Source organism: Taudactylus pleione, unplaced genomic scaffold (genome assembly GCF_031769625.1).
Source record: "Taudactylus pleione unplaced genomic scaffold, aTauple2 ptg000093l, whole genome shotgun sequence".
Classification (NCBI taxonomy): Eukaryota; Metazoa; Chordata; class Amphibia; order Anura; family Myobatrachidae; genus Taudactylus; species Taudactylus pleione.
Window position 1 is genome coordinate 11800190 of NW_028284495.1, and position 18128 is coordinate 11818317.

Below are 18128 nucleotides of genomic sequence, written 5' to 3' on the forward strand. Positions count from 1 at the left end.
TGAACAATTCATGATGATGCTCCAATCTCAATGTTATCTAAAAGCTTCTGCAGAAAGGTCTCTGTAATACATCATGCTGCTTTCCACTTAGCTAAAGTATAAAAATGTATACACAGTACGTGTACTCCCACTATGTGATTATTGGTGACTGTAGGAACGATACTTGATGGCATAAACATTCGAAAGTATCTAGAATTATACAGTTAGACAGCGATTGTTCTGTAATTCAGAAAACGTCCCTATATTATTTATAGGAGATTAAAAGAATGCAGGAGAGGAGAGTGGGAATGCTGATTACTACAGACATAGGAAGTACAGAGCTGCTGGTTGTCTTCCTTGTAATGCAAAAATAAAGTTCTAGTGTACATACTGCTCTGATATACGACTAAATACTATTGCACTATATTTGTCAAGGGATGCAGTTTATTTCCCGGCGGTTCAGGATTCGGATGCCAGAGCTTAGAGCGCCGGCGCCAGAATCCTGACACCAGTTAGAATCCCAGCACCAGCATCCCAATGGTAAGTATTGGTATTAGTTGGAGGGTTAGGCACCAGGGGGAGGGTTGGGAGGGTTAGGTTCAGGCTGCGGGGAGGGAGGGTTTAGGCTGTGGGGAGGGAGAGTTAGGTTTAGGGGTAGGGTTAGGATACTTACCTTTAGGTGTCGGGATACTAACCCTGTCGGGATGCCGGCACTGGGATTCTGACCGCCGGGATCCTGAGCGCCAGCACCCTGTACCCATCCCATTTGTCAACATCACCATACAAATAGCTCAGTTTTATGAGTATTTCATGAACATCAACAGCAACATTAATCTCTACATCCCAATTTTACCTCCTAAATACAGCTACATATTTTCAATATTTCTACATGCTCTGCAGCAATTTTACCGAACACTGTGCTTTATTTTTCTGGCATTCATGTACTTATAGATCCATATCAAGCTATTATTAGTGTCACTGGTTATGATGCTACTCCACTGTGCACTCAGCATTAGACAACATTAAACAGCTTTGTGCCTCATCCATGTGTAATGTATATTACACATAATGATGGAAACCACAGAGCAAAGACAGAAAGACAAAGAAACGGATTTAGTAAAAGTTGCAGGAGGGTCATTCAGAAATGGGCCTCATTTGTCACCACGTTGCTGGAGCAGTCATCATTATAACATTGCAACAAGTATTTTAGGGGTAGAATCACTAAAGCTTCTACAAATTAAAAGTGGTGGTGTTGCCTATATCAACCAATCAGATTGTAGCTATAATTTTTTTATTGCATTCTAGAAAACGATAGGCAGAATCTGATTGGTTGCTGTGATATCTCCTGCATTACCTTCTTGATGAATGGCCCAGACACTTAATTTCAACAATTGCAGGTGAAAATTTTAATTTTCACCTGCTTTTGTAGAAATTAAGTGATGATGAATAGGCCCCTCAGTCCTGAAACCTGAACAAGATGGGAATAAACAGAAAGTTATGTGATTACATTAAATCACAGTTTTCAGCTTTAAAGGTGCCATAGCCGATGTCTAGCTAGTGTGCGAAACATAATGCAGGCAGCAGATAGATTATAGAATACATGTTAGGCAATAACATACTTATAGATTTCTGTGCAAAATGCTTCATTGCTCAGCTGCCAATATCCTCCTCATAAGCTAAGCTTTGCCAATAATTACAATGTTGCATTCTACAGTGTTTTGTTATTGCAAAGCATTGTATCCATAGAAAATAACATGTCATTTAAAAGGAAACAATTCATTAATAGTCTACCTATTCCTTCCAAAATCATTTTACCCACAACGCACTTTGTTCTAAAGTAACAAGCTCTATTACTACATAATATTGCAAATAGCATCACCATCTTACATCCACAACCAGCTATATAACACGAATAGCCAGGTTTTCCCGTAACTACAAATGAATAGAATTAAGTATTAAAACACACCTAAAATGATAATCACATGGCAGTGCAGAGGACCAGAGAAAGGCCATGCAGTAAGTGTAATATTATTGTCATAACCACACAGATTCCGCTAGCAATAAGCTGAAGGTGGCTGAACCTGCACTTTAATGTGTATAGTAATTCCTATGTAAAACTTAAAGACCACATGTCAGGGGCGTATCTATAATTGTCACATGACTATACAATAACTATATGTAAACATTCATCATATCTTGAACAACCTGGATGAAATAAAATAATTAACCCCTTAAAATGTACAAATATGACGTGGCCAAGCTTAGGATATAGAATTATGGTAACATTTTCCACATGGGTGAATATATATTTGAATAATATGAGGCATTATGAACTAAAGACTAAATAGCGCTGGAACGAAGTGATTGTCACATTCAGTTTGAGTAACTGCGTCACTGTAAAAATACAAATGGTTCCCTGTAAATTAAAGAAACAAGAAAATAGATATATAACTTAAACTGTAAGGTGTAACCCCAAGCTCCTTATCACAAGAGTCTATCTTTTCCAGCTCCTTGGACCTCTAAGCACATGCTGTAGTCATATGACTTGGCCGGCTAGGTTTGCTCAACCAGTTGGCTTCATATGTTGCAGCTTCCATTTAGTAAAACCAATAGATTTGCCAGGCCTCAACTAACCGTGAAAGGTTGTTCTGCAACATGCTGGCATATACCCCGATGAGAACATGTTCATCAGCCAGCCTGTCTGCCACATCCAGGCTGTAATGTAACCTAGAAGGAGGTTTGGAAATAGGAAATTCTTAACTGCAAAAAGAAAAAGTAAGGAAAAATAAAAAGTGTACACACGGCAAACCAGGAGAAAACAAGCACAATGGAGTGAAGAGAACACATGCAGAATTGTAGTCATCCCTGCTGTCAGGCAGACATGAAATGCATGCACTAGTTAGAGGAGTAAGGTTATATCTATGCCATTGGCTTGTAGGCCCACTACTACGATGATCACAGCTCGATCTGTCAGTGAGCACACTGCAGAGAAGGTGGCTTGCAGGACCCATAGAAGAAAGTAGCAATGGTAGTTTTCAATGAATTTGGAAATCTTTGACAACACTAATTTTTTTTATTCCTTTTGGTATGCATTTAGAATTTATACTCCTGCTTGCAAGATTCTAATAATATACTACACTACATATGTTTTCCTGTTTTTAAAGGGTCCTATTTATGGGTTTGAGGTCCGTATGAATGTTTAACCCTGGAATACTATAGCGGGTTACTGCATTCCCCACTCATTTTGTCTCAGCTATTTCTAGGAGATGGCAGCACTTTGTTATTTATGCTTTCTGGTCATCTTCTGGCGGGGAAAGTCCTATCTAGCAGCAGGTCTGCAGAAGTGGTTGTGTTATTCATTAGCAGCAGTGTTGGAGAAGCACATACCCCGTTATAGTGTTAATGTAAGTGTTTCTATACAGTTTCTTTCCGTTTTTGGTTATAATAAATCTCCTTATGGGGATATAACACTGTGTTTAGATTATTATTAATATTATTATTGGCCCCTGTGTGTTTTATTATGAGCTAGTGAACATAGCTGGCGTCAGTGCTACCCTGATATACTGTACAATAACATGCTAGCAGACAATGGAGAGAAGGCAATTCCAAGAAGGAAATTTCTTCTCAATCTTGGTCACCAATTAGTAATTCCCTGGATTGAAACAAGAGCAGTGAAGCCATCACTGCAGTCAGCTACTAATCAGTGACACTCTGGATAAAGGTACACAAGGTAACCCACCGCATACAGGGCCTGATTCAGTCCCGGGCGGTATCTGCAGTCCGTTCGCAATTGCCGATGGTTGCTAATCTGTGTATGCATCGCAGTGCGCATGTGCGAACTACACTGTGCGATCACAGGGGGTCATTCAGACCCGCTCGTGAGCGGCAGTACGCTCGCAAGCGGGTCGATGTTCCCCCACTGCGCATGCGCACGACGGAGGGAGCTCCGTCGTGCGCATGCGCGAGACCCGGCGAGCGACGGGCTCTCCATCGCTCCAGGCCTCGCACCAAAGGCGGCGTGCCTGCCAGACGGAGGCGTTCCCATGGGAATGCCTACCGTCTCAAGCCGGCCCCACTGACATCACTAGTGATGTCAGTGGGAGTGATTTTGGCTCTGATAGAGCCAAAATCACTCCAGGGCTTGCGGCAGCGAGACCCTACCACAAGGTCTCCGTCGCAAGCACGATGGTCGCGATGGTCAAGACCATCGCGACCATCATCATGGACACTCGCTCTAGCTGTTGGTGGTAACCCACAGCTATGCGAGCGTCCATGAGGACGCTCCAAAAAAAGGTAGGAGGGCCCTGATTGAGAGCGAGCGCTCTGGTCAGAGCGTTCAGCTCTGAATCAGGCCCACAGATCCCTCGCTCGCCCAGCAAAACCAGACCAGCAGAGTGAGTGACAGGAGAGGCCGTTTGTGGGTGGTGACAGGGGCAGTCCAGTAAAAACGGGGGGTTGGAGATGCAAACGCAGGCGTGTCCGAATGTTTCAATGCCGTTTTAGAGGCGTGCATAATTAACAGGCAGCGTCATAGTAAACGTCACCAGCCATTTTTTTCCTCTGTTTTCTTCGCAAAGCTTGTGGTAAAAAAAAAGCCACCACAGGCACTGCGTTCACATCCGATAGTGGTCGATCTACCAATGTTTTCATAAACTTCCAGGAGATGACGTGGGGCAGTGGGTGTCTCTGCATACGCTAAGGGGAGTCTGCATACAGGTACGATGGGCGTGCTTATTCCTTGGTGAGCGATCGCTCCCCATAGTGTCACTTTCAAATATTTGCATATGCATCATGCGAGCATATGCTCATAGCGACCAGGTCTGAATCAGGCCCACTGTCTCCAATGAAATCACTGCTAGAGAACGACATGACATTGTGTATTCCCAAGAAAATGTGACAGAACAACAATAGTGACGTGCGAAAAATGTCAGCAATTTATTTGCAATTCTCATAAAGGGCTCTATTTATTATGTTAACATACTAACGCGACACGAGCGCTGGAGCAATTCAGCATTGCTCCAGCATGGAGACAGCTGATCCGAAAATAATCTGTCTTCACAAAGCGCAAGTGAATCTTTTCACTGCTCCGAACTAGTGACACCAGTGCATGCGCACAAAAGCCCGGCGTAAGAAGCCAGACATGGGCGGAGGGATCTGAAAGGATCCCTTTTCGCTACTCTGGGCTCCTTCCCATAGGGTAGGAGCAGGGATAGCAGCGAGTGCGGGAGCAAATTCCATCTGAAGATGGTGAATGCTCCCGCAGTCAAACACAATATATTCGGAGCTTGATGAATTCGGCAGATGAATAATATAGATCTCTTATCGAAATTAACTGACCAGTTGTACATAGTTCTTTATGCAGTCTCATCGATTAAAGTGTCCTTTTTGCCTCATACAAATAAGAAAAATTGCTATTTTGTAAGTCAGCTGTTGTGTACAGAGCATTACAGAATGGAAGCCTAGAACCACACACCAGTATAGTTATGTCTTATTAGTAGTAGGTGCTGCCAATACTCTATTCCAGCTGTTGTGTACAGAGCATTACAGAATGGAAGCCTAGAACCACACACCAGTATAGTTATGTCTTATCAGTAGTAGGTGCTGCAGTTACCCTATTCCAGCTGTTGTGTAAAGAGCATTACAGAATGGAAGCCTAGAACCACACACCAGTATAGTTATGTCTTATCAGTAGTAGGTGCTGCAGCTACCCTATTCCAGCTGTTGTGTACAGAGCATTACAGAATGGAAGCCTAGAACCACACACTAGTATAGTTATGTCTTAGTAGTAGGTGCTGCAGTTACCCTATTCCAGCTGTTGTGTACAGAGCATTACAGAATGGAAGCCTAGAACCACACACCAGTATAGTTATGTCTTAGTAGTAGGTGCTGCAGTTACCCTATTCAAGTTGTTGTGTACAGAGCATTACAGAATGGAAGCCTAGAACCACACACCAGTATAGTTATGTCTTAGTAGTAGGTGCTGCAGTTACCCTATTCCAGCTGTTGTGTACAGAGCATTACAGAATGGAAGCCTAGAACCACACAACAGTATAGTTATGTCTTATCAGTAGTAGGTGCTGCAGCTACCCTATTCTGGCAAAAAATAGATACATTTTCATTATTAAAAGCATGACGCAGATGTGAAGTAGTTGCACATAAATAGGACATGTAAAAATTGTCAAAATATGGCATCTCTTGTCTCAAACCTTCCTGTGCACAGAGGACAAGAGGGCAATAGGCTGCTAACTCTCAACACCGCACAGAGCTATGTATAATGCTATCACAAAGCAAAGCTATTATAATGCAGTTCCATTTGATCAGGGGTAATTGATCCCACCCGTATTTGTTATGTTGTACCTGCTGTACATTACAAAGGTATTACAAGTCATCAGTAAACTTTGTGCTTATACAAGTTATGTTTTATGCAATATTACTCCAGTGCTGTCCAAGTCTGCTTATACTGTACTAGGCATTTAGGATTAATGTTTTAGCACAGCTGAGTAGTAAAGTCGATAGGGCGATAAAGGGGACTATTTGGTGTGATTTTAGGACAGCTGTATGTAGAAACATCTGAAGTTCATGAATATGAGTGGTGAAAATAGGAGAATAATGACAAATCAAAAGATATGACCTAATTCTTGTCATTGATGTATTCTTTCTCATTGAAAGCACCAGCTTATAAACAGTCCAGACTGAATATCCAATATGCTTCTCTGCGTGGGTCCATGTGTGGATTTTTTTTTATATATAACTATTACAATGTATAAATCAGAAGCCAGTAACACAATTGCCAAGATCTTTCTAAAAACATTATTAAGGCATTGCAGGTGGAGTAGGCACTTGTGTGCAGGAAATTGCCATCTTTAGTCTGTGATCCCACTACGTGAATTACGTGACCTTGAATGAGCTGGGCTCCTGCTGGATGAAGGAGGATCATTACGAATCCTTTTTAGCCTCGTGGGAAACCCAATTTTGGTCAGGTATGCATGGGTTTGGTAAGTTTGAGAAGTCCCAGTAAATGTTACTACAATGGGGCATATTCAATTAGCGGCGAAAAGACCTGTACTTTTCACATGCTGGACTTTTCGCCGACATCGCTGGTTTTCAATGCGAAAAAGTATCGCACTCGTCCCCGGCAAATTCGGATCTGGCGAAAAGTACTGTCAGATTTGGGGTAATCAACCTGACACCCCCCAAAAGATACACTGACATTGGGGATCACTATAGATACCCCAGAATAGGCCTGCTGAAGATATTTGGGGTGCTTAAATGCTCTCATAGCTGCTAATTAGCGTCTTTGCACAAGTGGTGAAGAATAGCATTTAGCAGGTTTTTTTTTGCAGAAAATAAGTAGTCCCAGCAAATTTGGGGTACACGGCAATGGGTGCTAGCATATTTTAAAGTTGCTAAAGTGAAGTTTTAAAAAAACTTAAAAAATCCACCTGCAAACTTAAAAACATCTGGGGCATACTTGGGGACCCCCCTGGAGTCTATTTCGCTAGTTTTTAAATTTGTTCCCCAAAACTTTTTCTCAGATTCCATTGCATTGAGTTTCAGTACCGGCGAAAAGTCTCCGGAATTGAATACGGCGGAAATTTTTTGCATGACGAAATTACGTCACTCGCGATACTTTATCACTGCATTATTTTATGTATTAGTTAACATCTGTTTATAATTGTATTATTAATATTTTATATAATTCACAGTTCGAGTGCTAAAACTCATTGCGTATGATAAATGGTGCTCCAGCCAATCAGCTCCCAACTGTCATTTTTCAAGCAGATGACAGTTGGGAGCTGATTGGCTGGAGCACCATTTATTTATTATACGCAGTAAGTTTTATCACTCGTTGTGAATGATAAAACTCATTGATAAATGAGGCCCTAGCTGTGATTAATAAACTTAATGAACTGACTATGGTACCACTTTTTTTTTTAGACAACTCCAGTGATTTTATAAACCTATAAGGGATGCATACAAAATTTAAAAGACACATAAAAGACCTCTAGTCTTATTGATGGTCAGTCTTGATTAGTGGGATTAAAGCACAAGCACACTCCCCAATGTCCTGGAAGACTGTTAGTTAACTAGCTACAGCTTCTAGCACTACAAGCCTGAAACTTACCCTTTGCCTTTCAGTAGGGTTGGAGCAGCTCTAGCCAGCTGTCTGCTCTGTTCTACCTCTGAGGTCTTTTGGGAGGAACTGGTTAACAAGACATAACAATGCCGTGAAAGTGTATGACACACATGTGGCAAAAGGTAAGGGTTACATACAAATGAAATGAAGAGAGAGACAATGTCATTTATGAAAACAAACCATCTCTGCCTTCCATCAAAGCAAAATCCCAGCAGACACTGTACCTATATATTGTTAAAAATTTCCAAAGAAATCAAATCAATTTTCCTGGGCTTTAGTCCGCTTGGACTTTCTCCAGGTTTCAATAAATAAAAGGGAAAACAGAAACACCTCATATTTATACAGCATCCACTCCAAAGCTTCATACCCCCAGACAGAGTGCACAAAGTGTTAATGTACAGGCTCTCGGCTTAAAGTCATCACCATTGTTTCTATTTAAACAGCAACTAAATATTGCAGTACAATCAGAACTGTATTCATGCACATCAGTAACATTTATAGAGGATGATTACAGTGTGATTTCCCTACCATAAGCACACACACTATCAGTGGCAGTTTAGCCAGGAGATAATTAACCTCCACCTATGTCCTTGGACTGTGGGAAGAGAGGACTAGGAAAGCAATGCCACACAAATACATGTAGATGGCGACCCTGGTTGGAATAGAAGCCAGGCAATGATAACCACGGTCTCACCGTCCAATGAGGGAACACATCTAGTGAAAGGACAGCCCCACAGAGGAGTGTTCTGTACGTCACTCTGTAATTATGCTGAATAAATGAGTACACTACTGTTCATGTTGAGCACCTTTGAGTTTTGTATTAGCAGCTTTTGTCCAGGTTCTCTTGTTTCACCTTTGTAATATTACACTACGTGGGATTCACAAAGATTTAAAAAGCAAAAGGTGGATGTCTTTGAATGGCGCAAACTGATATTGTAAATAATTGTAAAATTTTATTTATAAGGCGCCACAAGTGGTCCTCAGCGCCGTACATATGGCAAGAGTAGGACAGCACATGGTACATAGAACATTACATTACAATTCAGTAACAGAAACAGAGCACAAATAACAGTTAGCACCACAATGCTCAGGGAATATGTTCAGTATCTCGGCACAGGGGATGCGACGGCTGTCAGAATCCCAGCGCCGGCATCCCGAAGGTAAGTAGTGGGGTTAGGGGGAGGGATATTTTTAGGGTGCAGGGAGGGGGAGGTTAGATTTAGGCACAATTGGGGGAGGTTAGATGCAGGCACAGAGGAGGGAGGGTTAGGGTAGGTAAGAGGGGGAGGGTTAGGGTAGGTAAGAGGGGGAGGGTTAGGATACCGACCGACAGATGTTGGCATCAAGATTTTGACCGCTGAGATGCCAAGTGCCGGCATCCCGTACCCATCCCATTCTCAGGACACAATACAGCTGGGAAGCAGGGGAGTAACCAGGGAAGGGTGGAACCTGTCTCCAATAGTGATGGCATGACTAGCAGGAGCAGAGCCGCTGAATGAGAGGAAGTCTGGGGTAAATGGCCAATGAGTAGGTGAAGGCTGTCGTTGACGTGCTAGAGAAGAGGGCTGTGAGAACAGGAAGGGCGAAGACAAATAATAAAACCTAATAACAATATTACTTTTCATTAAAATACACATTCAGCTAGCAGCAAAGCATAAACACCACAAACAGATATCTGTGCCAAAAATAAGAAAATTGTGGTTTAAAATATAGTATCAATGAAGAGACCCTTTATGTCCAACTATTAATTTAAAGCAAGATATTGCCTTGTACTGTAAGTGAGAGGGTTGAGGCAAAGCAAATAGATATTGGATTGTATATAAGTCAGCAGAATATACTCCTGTTAGTGATAATATTTCTCTATAATGGCACCTTTTATATAATACATGGAGTTCAGAACGTCCCTCCACAGTGACTGTGTGCTAAGTGTGTGACCGTCCAACATTCAAATAGGGGAGCCACACCAACTGCCAGCGAGTCCCGTCCAGCGATGTTTGGCAGAGTTTGGGGTGGCAGTACCACCACTGTCTGTCACACACTTAGCACAATGTCACTGCAGAGGGATTTTCCTTGTATAGATTGTTGTTCTATCCTAGTTTTTATACTGTATTTAAATAATATTACTTGTACATAAAAAATATTACTAGAGCGTAACAATAGATAAATAATATCCCATCAGGGAAGTGGGGTTAAATCCAGTTATTAATAATAAAGTAAGTAGTAGTAGTTAGGGATTTGCTGCATTGCAGTCACTACACTGTCAGTGTGAGGTAATCTGATCCAGTAGAGGTGTGCTGTGTAGCAGTGACTTCAGTCATAGGAATGGACTAAACTCGTTACAGTAGTGTATAATACGGACATTTATTAGCTGCAGCAACACAGTAACAATTGTGAGAATGCCCTAGTTAGAGATCTGCTGCTTCATGTGCATCAGTGAACTGCAGTGTTTCTACAGGAACAGACCCCTTGTCTCGGTGTATGTAATACTATACTAAGTTGGATCTGATATTTAAGTGGATTCATTCAATTGTTGGTCTCCAATTACAGTAGACTAAAATAATGAAGTCTGACCCATTGAAGGGACAGACTCTGCACTAGTTTTGGAGCCCTGTTTATGTAATTAAGTAGGTAAAATATATACTTATTGATACAATAAAACATACCGTAGTACCCTTATAATCTATCACTGAATAATATAGAATACTGAGGATAGGACATCTCAGTTTATCACACTGCGGACCCTAGAGGCTTCCAAAGAGCATATTATTAATAATATCTTCAACTTATTAATAGTTTCTCAATTCTTAAATAAACATTATAAAGTATTAAGACACTGTTACACTCTAGTAATAAGAACACTAACCTCAAGAGATCTTTATTTATGAAAATATTATTTTGACATGTCATCACTAATAGGATAGATAAACAATATATAGTATTTAAAAGGCATTATCATAGAGCAAACTATTCACTAGCAGACAACATAGTCTGTACTTAATGTTGAAACCTTTATTTAGATAATATGTTTCAACCCTCCCCTGCTTATCAGGCATTATAATTTATGCCGGTGAAATTAATAGTTGGGCATAGTTCGCCTCTACAATGAGAATACATTTTAATTCAAAATATTCTTATCTTTGGTGCAAGTGTGTATATAATATATAATATTGTGTATTGTGTAGCCTTACTGCTAGCTGCAAGGGCGCCGAGAGTGTGGGGGGGAGCAGGTACAAATTACCCAGGCTCGGGCTTGCTGGAGAGGCCCGGCGGGGGCCCGGGTCCAGCACAGCACCCCCTCTCTTCTACATCACAGCAGTCCAGCACACGTTGCTGTGTGCTGGGCTGCAGTGGGAGACTGCTCGGAGCTGCTAAGCAGCTGGAGCAGTCTCCTATGCCTACGGAGGGAGCGATCACGCTGATCGCACCCCCCATTGGCTGTGCGCCGGGCTGAGGGGCTCACAGCGCCCCCCTCCCAGCTAAAAAAATTTTTTTCTGTGTTTTTTTTCCTAAGGGGCCGTGGCCACGCCTCCCGCAGTTAGGCCACGCCCCCTGTCACCTGGGCCCGGCACGGCTCTTGGCGGCCCTGGCTAGCTGCATGGGTAATCTAATGAAAAACAATAAAAGGTATTACATTTTATTATTTATGATACCAGTTGGTACACTATACCAACCACCTTTTACTTAATCCCCTTGTTCTTAGTGATAATCTGGGAAATTAGCTATTTAGGTGGCAGCTCCCCATAAAAGGGTGGGTGAGTCGGTGCAGTTAGACCCCCCCTTTCTGTTACTTAGAATAATTTGGAAGTATCAGATTGCTTCTTGCATTAGTAAGGCCAGTGACCTGACAAGGGTTCTTTCATAATAAGCATGCCATGGAAAGACAGATCACACTTTCAGTCATGCTGTGCTGGCATAAAATTGTATTTGGCAGATGTCTAACGGAAAGTTTATTATTTTAAGCCATAAATATGCAAATTTCCGCACAAACAAACAATACAGACAATCTGTGCTTTCCCCGTCACACCTACACATTTGTGAAATGCGCACAGAGTACAGATACAGACTGTGGAACCTAACAAACACCTACCTGGCTAGATATACACAGGGCACAGGAAAGCTTTTGGCACAGGGTACTTAAAATACCAGTCACATTTTAAATATGCTGTGGAAGCAACTGGGTCATATGCCCGTTCCCCCAGAGTTCTTGTGGTTTCTTTTTTGAGACCATTGCAAACAAAGACACTACAAGAGCCATTAGATACACTGTATTTGAGAGTAGCAATTAATGTTAGGTCATTTAGATTTTTACACATAAAGGTTGGGCCGGTTCTATGCATACGCAGCTGAGTAGGCCGCCACATAGTTGAGGGCACCTTGGCTGCGACCATGCTAATTTATTATTGTGTAAAAACACAAGGCAGCGGGCCGACAGTGTCTCTGTGACACAGCTGCACCGCGCGTGTAGTGCTGACTGGACAGAGTTCGGTCAGCACTACACAGTGACAAACACACAGCAGGCGGCGGTGTGTTTGTTTTAATTAGCAGCCAATGAGTGTCAGACAGACTCTCATGGACTGCTGCGCCCACTGCCGAAGCCGGGCTGGAGGTTACTCATGAGCTCCATCTTCCGGTTCCCACAGTGAGTAATGGTAGAGACATCAGGACGTCTCTCCCATAATGCAGAGCGGTCCGGCCCGGGAGGACGGACGGAGGAGCGGATGGCGGAGGCGGGAGCAGGGATCCAAGTAAGTGGGTTTTCTTTACATGTGTCTCTGGGGTGGGACTACTGTTGGGGGCACTGCATTGGGGGGGGATCACTACTGTGGGGGAGACTAGTACTGGGGAACTACTGGGGGGGGGACCACTACTGGGTGCACTGCATGGGGGGGACGACTACCACTGGGGGCACTGCATTGGGGGACCACTACTGGCACACTATATATAAGAGCACTCCATAGGAGGGGGGGACTACTACTGGGGATACTATATAAGAGGCACAGCATAGGGGGGGCCACTACTGGAGGCACTATATAAGGGGCTTACTACTGGGGGCACAAGGGGCACTGCACAGGGGGGGCACAAGGGGCACTACTGGGGGCACTGCATAGGGGGGGATCACTACTGGGGGCCTGCATAAGGACGACCACTACTGGGGGCTTGCATAAGGGGGACCACTCCTGGGGCACAAGGGGCACTGCAAGGGGGACCACTACTTGGGGCAGTGAATAGGGAGGACCACTACAAGGGGCACTGTATAAGGGGCACTGCATAGGGGGGACCACTACTGGGGGCACTGCATAGGGGGGACCACTACTGGGGCACAAGGGGGACTGCACAGGCTGGACCACTACTGGGGGCACTGCATAAGGGCGACCACTACTGGGGCAATGTATAAGGGGTATTACTGGGGGCCAGCATAAGAGGGACCACTACTGGGGGCATTGCATACTGGGGGTACTGTATAAGGGGCATTACTGAGGGGACTGCATTAAGGTGCATATGGAATGGAAAGGACTGTTCCCAGAGTGATGAAAAAAGGGTGTGTCTCATGTTGACTTGCCCCATTTTTCAGCGACCACGGCCATTTTTCGACATATAGGCGGGGGAGGCTCCATTTTTTAATTTGCACTGGGCTCCAAATATTATGCCACAAATGGAATGTTGCTCATGGTTATGGCTTTTTCCATGAGACCACGGGCCTTAATTTTTTTGGGCACGCGCAACAAATGTGAAATAAAAATGACGTAGGGTCCCCCCCAAAAAAGCATAACCTGATCCGGGCGCCTCAGCCAGTCCTGGTTCCAAAAATACAGGGAAAAAATACGTGTAGGGTTCCCCCATATTTTAGGAACCAGCACTGTGCTGCTGAGCCAGTTCTGGTCTCAAAAATAGGGGGGACAAAATTGCGTAGGGACTGAGAAGCTGGCAGCAGTGTGTGTATATGTGTGAGTCTGGTAGGTATGTAATAAAATTTTATTTACTACAGTGTGTGTGTCTTGTAGGGTTTTTTTTACAGCGGAGGTATGGGTGCCGGCCGCCTCACTTGTAGTTTCACAAGTGCCAAAGAGCAGGCACGCTGGCACCTGTAGTTCCACTGTAAAAGAAACCAATAGTTTAATTCTATTTTCCACACTATTATCCCTGCACCCAATGGCCAGGGGTGCGGGGAAGAGCCCCAGGCTTCAGCTTAAGCCTGGGGTGCTCAAGAGAGGGAAGAGCCCTTTATTGGGGCATCCCCACCGCCCCCAAGTGCCCTGGTTTGGGCTGACCGGCTTGGGGTGATAATGCTTTGGCCGGGGAGACCTGGTGAAAGGGTTCCCTGGCTGTGGCATTACACCCCGGCCGGATTTGAGCCCAGTGCTAGTTTTAAAAATAGGGGGAACCCTATTTTTAAAACCAGGACTGGCTCAGCAGTCTAGTCTAGTGCTGGTTCCTAAAATACAGGGGAACCCTACACGTTTTTCCCCCCATATATTTAGGAACCAGGACTGGCTGAGGCGCCCAGGGCTGGTTATGTTTTTTTTGGGGGGGACCCTACGTTATTTCTTTTTTTTAGTTAACACTTTAGGAAGTTTACATGCAGAAACATACACAAATCAAACTGATCTGTGTATGTTTCTGCCAAACTCGCAGCTCAGGAGGTGGTCTATTTGAAATTTCTATTTAGGTCCGAGTTTGACAAAATGACACCTGTGATTCTTGGTAAATTCCTGAGTTGTATCTTTTTCACTGAAAGTACTATCGAGTTTGGTCGATGGTGTATTCAATCGAGTTTGCATTCTCACCAGAGTTTTCCAGTGTAAATAGAGAAATCTCTCCCGAGTTTGTGTTTAGCAAATTTGCGAGTTGAAAAAAATGCCTAAACACACCAGACATTGCAATCTCGACCAAACATGAATCTTAGTAAATTTACCCCTCTGACTTCAGTCATACCTTCCAGTAATGTGGCCATTTTATTTTATACATCAATCATAGAAACTATATTTTATACATGTTCATAAACTGTTGAAACTATACTGCTCCTATGTTGTGAGGAATAATGCACCACATCTGTGAAATATAAGGATAACAGACATTACCTTAGACTACCATTACCAGCATAAAAGTACTGGGCCAGCAGCTTTCGGCTATGTAGATTATATATGCTCACGGAAATGTTGGTGCTTATTAAAGTACCAAAGCTGTAAAATGGCAAGAACACCAACTACACCTAATCTCTACATACCGACACCAAAATACATCTTGTATTGAAGCCTTACACCATCTATACTGAATCTATACACCATCTTGTCTCCACCACAGTACTCTAAGTACCTTCCCTGCTTCTATATAAAGATAATATTGGACAGATGGTATTGAACTTATTCCTGCTCACTGAGCATTCCATTGCTTTAAGCCACCTATAAATATTTCAAGAGGGACAAGACCCAGTGGTTCCCAACAGGTCATGTGTTGAAGATTTTTGTCTGTAGAGCATAATTGGGGATAACTATTGACCCAGCAAAATAGATTAACTCACCTGTGCAGGACTAAAGAAATCCACAAAGCATGACCGGTTGGTGGTATTTGAGGACTGGAGTTGAGAATCACTGGTATAAAGAATAGCACATGCTAGTGAAGCCCAAGAGAGGGGCCTCAAAAGGCTGAACAGCATCACTGGGCTTGTCCTCAAAGTTAGCTATAGACAACAGCACAGTTACAGCTAGCCTATCTTGAAATTATACTCCACCCACACAACACATGTAAAACAAGCTCCATTATCCACATCACAAGCCTGATGGAGCTACACTAGCATAGATGGATAATGGCAGCCTCCACACCAGATGCATCTACTCATGGGCGTAACTACCATAGGTGCAAGGCGTGCAGCTATGGGCCCAGAGCTGAGGGGGCCCATCTTCCTTGTCAAAGTTACATGTGTTCTATAAATTTTTCACCATTGGGTGGTACAAAAAGTCCTTTACAAACGTTTGCTATGGGGCCTTCAAATACCTAGTCACGCCCCTGCATCTACTGTTCATCCTGTTAAACCTCTCACTGGAATTGGCGGTATCCAATTAGCCCCGAACATTCTTCGGGCACTAATGGATCCCCCGGGGCTATCCAATTAGCCCCAAAGTGCCAGCCGACGCAGGCACTCATCGTGGTTTTTTTTCGGGACCTGATGTGTCCCGAGAAAAAAAAACACGAAAAGTGTTTTTTTGTTTGCCGCCGCACAGGCGGAAACGCATATGTCCGTAAACTTATCACAGATCCTATGTGTTTTTGACCGAAATATCCTATTATTTTGTCCGAAATAATAGGATACAGTGAAAAAAATGGGGACAATCGGCGAAAAATCCCCGTTTTTCACAGTTCACGGCTAATTGTGTGTGTCACTGGCCGGCAGCATACTGGCGAATATCTGACTTTACCCCTCATTACTTATTCGAACCTGTGTCTTAATGAATACAATCTCCATACACTTTCTGTATTTTAAAGACTTTTTAAAAAATATTTATATTATTACACAATACAATAACACGTTTCAAAAACTTACACACTTACATGCTTATAAAAACTGTATACAAATTGTATATATGCAGGTAACGTCGTGTTCCCAAGTACAGTAGGTGGTGCATTGTCCAATATCATAGCATGAAATAAACACACTCTCACATACAGTCATAAAGACCTACATTTCTTAAATAACTAATATACATAATACCTATAATGTAGTTCCTACATTGCTGTCTACATATTAGAATGGGCACTATTACAGGTAAGTCCTGTATATATTGACATAATGTATTAGGGATGTTAGGTCTCATCTGATGGGGTCACCTTGACGTGGTGAATGGACAAAAATTTTGGTCAAACATGTACTAAGAACCTCACTTAAACTCTACAATTAACATGGAGTATATCAGATTTATTTTGACTATTATTGTTCTTAGTAGCGAGTGAGCACATGAATTTTCTTATTCCTGCATTACACAAATTGTATGGATTAAACAAAATATATATACATTTTTGCACTGTTGAATGTAGCATATAGTCCCAACAACGCTTGATTAATATATAACATACACTCAATAATACCCCATAGTCTATATTTCATTCTAGATTCTATTTGCAGACATCAGAAGAAAACTATTAAATATAATGTATATACATAATACATATAACATTTATTTTTTAAACAATGTCATTGCCAATATTTTTATGACAGAGCCCCAAAAAATACAAGATAATTTTTTCTATTACAAAAGAAAGAAGTTCTAGAAGGATGAACAACAACTAGACTATTGGTGCATACACACGGTCAGATTTGTCAGATCATCGATTTCGTTGAACGATAACGATGAACGATTTCAACAATGATTTGAATGATTTTATCAACTATGAACGATTGCTGACATTAATTAAAATGAATTAAATCGTCCAAATCTTACTGCAAACACAGTCAATGTCAGATATCGTTATCTGACATGCGGAAACACGCATCGTTGTTCAATGCATGCCCAACATATCAAAGATTTGAACGGCTTTTACAATCTATATCGTTCAGATCTTTAAGAAAATCTGACCGTGTGTATGCAGCATATGAAAGGCAGAGCATGCCATCTAAAATACTGTATGGTAACTACACAGGAGCTTGCTGCTGTCCCAGCCTGGTCTAGAATCGTCTAAGGGCGTACAGAAAGTAATGGTTTAGTGGACATCCTACACAACTAGCCAAGTTAGTGGTTTAGTTGTCTCATACTGACCGTGGCATGTCCTGCAGCTGACTTACAAACAGCTGTATCAGAGAATGTTCATCAGTCACAGGGCTAGTTACACTTACGCTGTCAGATAACCTGAATGAGCATAACAATGGAGTCTGCAGTTAAGTCACAAGTCGGTTGTCATTTGACTTTTGTAGGATGGATTCTTGAACTGTTCAGATATGCATGATTCATACGCTACCATATTTAACAATGAAAAGTCAGCTGTGATAGAAGCAAGCTGTTAAATTTAAGTGCAACATGTC

The 18128-nt window shown here is 42.5% G+C and overlaps 1 protein-coding gene across 13 annotated transcripts in view; it reads right to left on the reverse strand.

The window, feature by feature from the left end:
• Positions 1-18128, reverse strand: part of DTNA (dystrobrevin alpha) — a 294993-nt gene that overhangs the window by 42104 nt on the left and 234761 nt on the right. For 11 of the 13 annotated variants that reach the window (XM_088469565.1, XM_088469560.1, XM_088469566.1 and 8 more), the window contains 2 exons: positions 8105-8182; positions 2614-2706 (listed from right to left, as the gene is read on the reverse strand). The exons of the other annotated variants lie outside the window; for them this stretch is intronic. In XM_088469565.1, the coding sequence (XP_088325691.1) occupies positions 2614-2706; positions 8105-8182 (171 nt within the window). The remainder of the gene's footprint in view (positions 1-2613; positions 2707-8104; positions 8183-18128) is intronic. 13 annotated transcript variants of the gene reach the window in all.